This window comes from Balaenoptera musculus, chromosome 5 (assembly GCF_009873245.2).
Source record: "Balaenoptera musculus isolate JJ_BM4_2016_0621 chromosome 5, mBalMus1.pri.v3, whole genome shotgun sequence".
NCBI classification, from domain to species: Eukaryota; Metazoa; Chordata; class Mammalia; order Artiodactyla; family Balaenopteridae; genus Balaenoptera; species Balaenoptera musculus.
In genome coordinates, this window is record NC_045789.1 from 76,215,460 (window position 1) to 76,221,459 (window position 6,000).

The 6,000-nt window shown below is 38.3% G+C and overlaps 1 protein-coding gene across 1 annotated transcript in view; it reads left to right on the forward strand.

Moving 5' to 3' along the window:
* The window catches only part of UGDH (UDP-glucose 6-dehydrogenase), a 29,431-nt gene extending 23,695 nt beyond the window's left edge, over window positions 1–5,736 (forward strand). The window contains 6 exon segments of the mRNA XM_036852373.1: window positions 650–669; window positions 671–778; window positions 1,265–1,398; window positions 1,815–1,906; window positions 2,022–2,132; window positions 4,403–5,736. Coding sequence (XP_036708268.1) covers window positions 650–669; window positions 671–778; window positions 1,265–1,398; window positions 1,815–1,906; window positions 2,022–2,132; window positions 4,403–4,513 — 576 coding nt within the window. The 3' untranslated portion in view covers window positions 4,514–5,736.
* The last annotated feature ends 264 nt before the right edge of the window (window positions 5,737–6,000 follow it).

The window sequence follows — 6,000 nt, forward strand, 5'->3', positions numbered from 1 at the left end:
TAGAAGCTTAGAGCCTTAAAAAAAAGTCTTTCCTTATATCCATATGGTCACAAGTATGATGTCTTGTTTGTAAATTCTTAGGAGAGTAACAGATTAGGTGATCAGAGACTTTTACTCGTAACATTTAGTTAAAAATTTTGCCAGATGTTCGTGCTGTTATGGTTCATCCAGAGGCAGCTATAACTCTGTACATAGTTTGACTGTTCTCTGTCTACTTTCTACTCACACTCAGTTTTGGTGAGGGGTCAGGGGTAAGCATATGAAGGAGTACTTTGGGGTTTAATTGCTTCCACAGGGTTTGGAGAAGTGGGCTATGTGCCTTTTTTAGGTTGGCCTCATGGCTGGACCTCAAATGGGGTTGAAATTTAGCTGTGCTCCCCACCTTAACATCCATCCCAGCCCGATGCATGGAAAGTTAAGCCAAATGAAAATGAAAATTTTCAGGCTGGCTATAAGGGGTGGGGGGTGGGTAATTCTTTCTTTATTTTTTTCAGTCTGTAGATACTAAAGAGGTTGTTAATCTTTGCCTCCTGTTAATTTATAAGGCTTGTATTCATACAAGAGTACTCACCATAAAGCTGTGAGCAGTGTATGGTACAGGCTGCACCTCTTCTAACTGATCCTTGCATAACCGTCCTTGTCATTTCAGGTCATAGACATGAATGACTACCAGAAGGAGGTTTGCTTCCCGGATTATAGACAGTCTGTTTAATACAGTGACTGATAAGAAGATAGCTATTTTGGGGTTTGCATTCAAAAAGGACACCGGTGATACGAGGTACCAGTTCTTTGAAATATTTCAACCTTTTTGAGAATGTTAACTCCTCATCTTATCCAGATTTTTTTTTTTTAGGTAAGAAGTGGATTTATTTAGAGAGAAAAACACTCACAGACAGAGGGTGGGCCATCTCAGAAGGCGAGAAAGGCCTTATCCTGATTTTTTGATAGTGGTGTGTATGTGAAATACATGTATGTATATAGTATAAGAATAAAAATAAAGTGGACATCAATATCCTCACAAGAAATAGAATCTCACCTGTATATTAAACCCCTTAGGTATTAGAATATATGCCATTTATGGGACTTCCCTGGCGGTCCAGTGGTTAAGATTCTGTGCTGCCAATGCAGGGGTTGTGGGTTTGATCCCTGGTCGGGGAACTAGGATCCCACCTGCCATGCGGCATGGCCAAAAAAAAAATAATTAAAAAAAAATTTAGAATATATGCCATTTAAAAGTGCAGCAATACTGATTTTTTTCCTTCAGAGAGTCGTCTAGTATATATATTAGCAAATATTTGATGGATGAAGGCGCACACCTCCATATATATGATCCAAAAGTACCAAGGGAACAAATAGTTGTGGATCTTTCTCATCCAGGAGTTTCAGAGGATGACAAAGGTAAGTAGGCTTTGAGTCTCATGTGTCACTGAGTTTGGGCCCCCAGACTTTGTTCTCTAGAAACCTTTGGTTGGTCAGCATTTATCATTTATATCATTGGTAGGCCCCTCTTTTCAACCTTATTTCTCTAAAATTAAACTCTCAGACATTGCTTCATCAACTTTGATTTGAAGTAATCAGCTGTGGGTTAGTCTAGTGATTTTTCCAGCATATTCTAAAAAGTCCCGGAGATTCCAAGGAGTGCTTCTGGGGCAAAATTGGGAGTACTCCAGGCCCCCCACCATTACCCCTACTCACACTTTAACCAGACCATTCCACTTCTGTCAGACCCTCAACTCCTCCAGCAATCTTAGTGTTAAAATGCATAATTTCAAATCACTCCTTTCTTATTCCAACTTTCTGTTGGGTTGTTATAGTGGCCCGGCTCGTGACCATTTCCAAGGACCCCTATGAAGCATGTGATGGTGCCCATGCTGTTGTGATTTGCACTGAATGGGACATGTTTAAGGTGAGGTGACAGTAGTGAGATTAAGGAAAATTTTAGAGGTGTTCTAGTACCATTTGGGGTTGAGTATGTGTTCCCCATATATGCTCTACTTGTTTCTTTGGTTCTGTCTTTACAGGAACTGGACTATGAACACATTCATAAAAAAATGCTGAAGCCAGCCTTTATCTTTGATGGACGACGTGTCCTGGATGGGCTCCACAATGAACTACAAACCATTGGCTTCCAGGTAAGCATGATCCTGGATTGGTTTTGTTTCATTTGTTTGGTCATTTCCTTTTTAAAGGCTTTGAGTTTTAGAATTTTAATATTTTTTCATTTAGCAATAGCATAACTCTGGGGCAACATGTCAGTCAATTCTCTGGGAAGTTCTGTGGTATTTGTGAAGTACTCCACTCCCTCCTTAAAATTGTGATCTAAAGGTCATTCAGTGTTGGTCTTTCTTACATAATATCAGTTGCCTATCATATGGGGCCAAGATATGCCTTGCCTTACCTCATATAAACATCAAGTAAGAAAATATACACATAAAAAATTTTTTTTTTTCCTGGAGCCTCCAAAGCTAGTCTGCTGCACTGTCTGCATCACACTGACCCGCTCTGAGGCCAGGTCACTTATTCCTATATGAATGTTTTGAAAACTGCAGTATGCAATATAGTTGTCACATGTTGGTATGGGATCCTATGCCTCTGGGTGCTCAGCACTGTGCTGGTGCTGTGAGAGGTCTGAATGAAAAGTATGGGAGCTGCAGTGGTGCTGGCCCTCTTTTAGTTCAGAGTTTGTCAGTTAATTATGGAACGTTTAGAGAGCTGACACAAACCTGCACAGTACATTTTATGTTGCATCCATTTTAATTCTACCAGGGGCCCCAAAAGTATTAATAAGAGGGAGCTACTTTCCATTTCCTCAGAGCAGAAATGGAGTGGGAGGCTTGGGGGGAGGTTGGGAGGATAAAGAAATCTGCCGGGAGATTGCTGTCAGCATAGTCCCGAAGCAGGGCAGAGTGCAGCAGTGCTTAGAGCTGGCTGTGTGCGTCTGCTCAGCACCAGCTGTCTTGGAGAGGTACTGATGAGGCTTCATCCACTGTTCAAAATATCTCATCTGGTTCTCTTAACCTGTCACTGACTTGTTGAAGATCCTTCTTATTTAGAATTCAGTGCCCATTTCTCTTTCATGAGAGATTAACTTGCAAGAAAAATCAGATGACATCCTTGTCTGTTCACACTCCATCAAAGACCCTGGGGACCCTTTTTTTTTTTTTTAATAAATTTATTTATTTATGGCTGCATTGGGTCTTCGTGGCTGCACGTGGGCTTTCTCTAGTTGCGGCGAGCGGGGGCTACTCTTCGTTGCGGTATGCGGGCTTCTCATTGCGGTGGCTTCTCTTGTTGCAGAGCACGGGCTCTAGGCATCCGGGCTTCAGTAGTTGTGGCACACGGGCTCAGCAGCTGTGGCGCTTGGGCTTAGTTGCTCCACGGCATGTGGGATCTTCCTGGACCAGGGATCGAACCCGTGTTCCATACATTGGCAGGCGGATTCTTAACCACTCTGCCACCAGGGAAGTCCCCCTGGGGACCCTTTTATCCTACCCCACCTTAGTGAGTAATGTGATTGTTTTTCACAGTCATGACTTAAACTCAGCAATGTTATTTTTTAAAGATTATTCGCAGGCACAGACACATTTTCTCTCATTCCTGTTTTACTCATCTAAAGGAGAAGATATGTAGAGGTGTATATATTTAAAATAAGTTTGAGTTCTTATAAATTAACTTTTCCAAGTAAGGATTAAAAACAATTAGACTGGAATTACTAAATAAAGGGAATTTATAAGCCACTAATAAGACAATTGATGAATATAAAGCAGAAGCCCTTTGTGGTATGAGTCAGCATTAAATATTAATTTTTAATTAAAAAGACATTTATGAAGATTGTTTAGTATATTTATCTGTGCTGTGTAGAGAGGAGATAAACTTATGACTATTAAAGAAGCAGTGTCTTTAAAGATAAGATTGATTATTTTGGATAGAGGGGATTCCAGCTGGAGCCTTTCAGGCTCTGAAAACTGAACTTCTAAAAAGCTATGCTGTTATAGCTTATGCAGGCTTTTTAGAATGAGGGAAACAGACATTAGAATAGAGTTTGAAAGAATGTGAATTAACTGGAATCCGGTCTGTTTATTGCTTTCACATGTGCTACTGAAACAGTCGTGGCAGGTGGTTCCCTATTCTGTTTGACGGGGTCTGGTGTCGAGAATGACAGGAGTCAGTGTGCCCTGTTATGAATATGAAAAGGGGAGTGCAGACTGACTCTAGAAACATAAACAGTGTGGAAGGAACCAAAGATCTTTCATAGCAGCCCAGACGACTTGAGAAACTTTTTCTGCCTTTAAAAAGAAAAAAAGCATCTAGGTTTTAGCCCTTATTATACTACATTACAGAGTTTTTACATTTAGGTATTGTAATTGTTAATAATTTTCTAAAATCTTTTTTTCCCCTCTAGATTGAAACAATTGGCAAAAAGGTGTCTTCAAAGAGAATTCCATATGCTCCTTCTGGTGAAATTCCAAAGTTTAGTCTTCAGGATCTACCCAACAAGAAACCCAGAGTATAGACATTGCCATTTTTATTTGTAATTTTTTTGGTACTTCAGGATAGCAAATATCTATCTGATACTAAATGGTAAATGAATCAAGTGCTTTTAAGGAAACAAAACTATTTTTTTAATAATCAAATTTATACTAGCTGTATGGGAATTAGCATATCTGGTAATTATGAAACTAGAATATTTTTTACATATTTTTATAATATTGTTACCTCAGTGATTGGATGCATAGCAAATAACTGTGTTGGTTTTAATGGTGTCAATTTTTGTAAAATTAAACTTCAAACACTTTTTACTTTATAAAATGTCTTTAGGCAGCACTTTAACATCACATTGTAATGGGAATGGCACGCTTCAGTTTTTCTGATCATTGGTTTATCTACTTGTCATTAAGTATGTATTTTAAACCATGAAATGGCTATGCTAAATACTGGGCTAAACCTGTTAACCTTTCCAAAAGTGTCATGGAAGTTTAGAGGTTTCTGGATTAATTGGGTAAGATGTTTTCCATGCCATTTCTTGTCTCTCTGAACTGAGGAGGATGCAATGGACAGAATGTGGCCTTTGAGCTTTTTTTTTCCTATGCTTCCGTGTTAGAAGTAACCCTACAAGTATGGTTTGGTTATTGTTCTTTTGCTCCTTTTGTTTTAATGAGCTGTGTTGTTGGTTTTCTAGTCCAAAAAGATCATCACTACCCATTTCCAATCAATCCAAATAAGACTAAAAGGCAATATTTTTTTTAGCATGAAGAGAAAATCAGTGTAGTGAAATGAAAATCTATTTCACTCCACTTCTTGTTTTTCCTCACTGATCACTATGTTTTTTTAGTCCACTATTTGTTACTTTTACTTTGCATTTTCTTCCTGTAACTCATTGCAATTTCTCCCTTTTTCTTTAAGTAATAAAACCAATATAATCTCATATATAAACTTATAGAAGTAGATTTTACAAGTTATGTATAGCATAATCCTAAAATAAGGAATTTTGTGTCTTCAACTACGTTTTTTCTTATGTCTCTTTGACTTATATTTGATTTTCTCTTGTGTTTATCATTACTGAAATATGTCAGATGTCCATTTGATGCTTGTGCTCTGCTGAGAGTGTACAAATTGAGTTAAACAGATACAAGTCTCATCCTTTAGGAATTTAGCGGTTCAATAAGAATACAGAGACAGATGGGGACAGAGACACCTATACAGATATCAAATACATAAATAAAATATTCTGCATAAGCCACTGTGTGGGTTATTTTTTGTCTAGTGCAAGTAACTAATAAGTCATGACAGTATGACATTAGACAGGAAAACAACACTCCTTACTTTTTTGAGAAAGGGGAATTATATTGTTCTTTCAAATGATGCAAGAAAGCGAGGGAATTTAGCAAATAGACCAGGTATTGGCAAACTAAATCCCATTGGCCAAATCTGGCCAGCCACCTGTGAGCTAAGAATGTCTTTTACATTTTTACATGATTGATTACATCTTAAATGGTTATA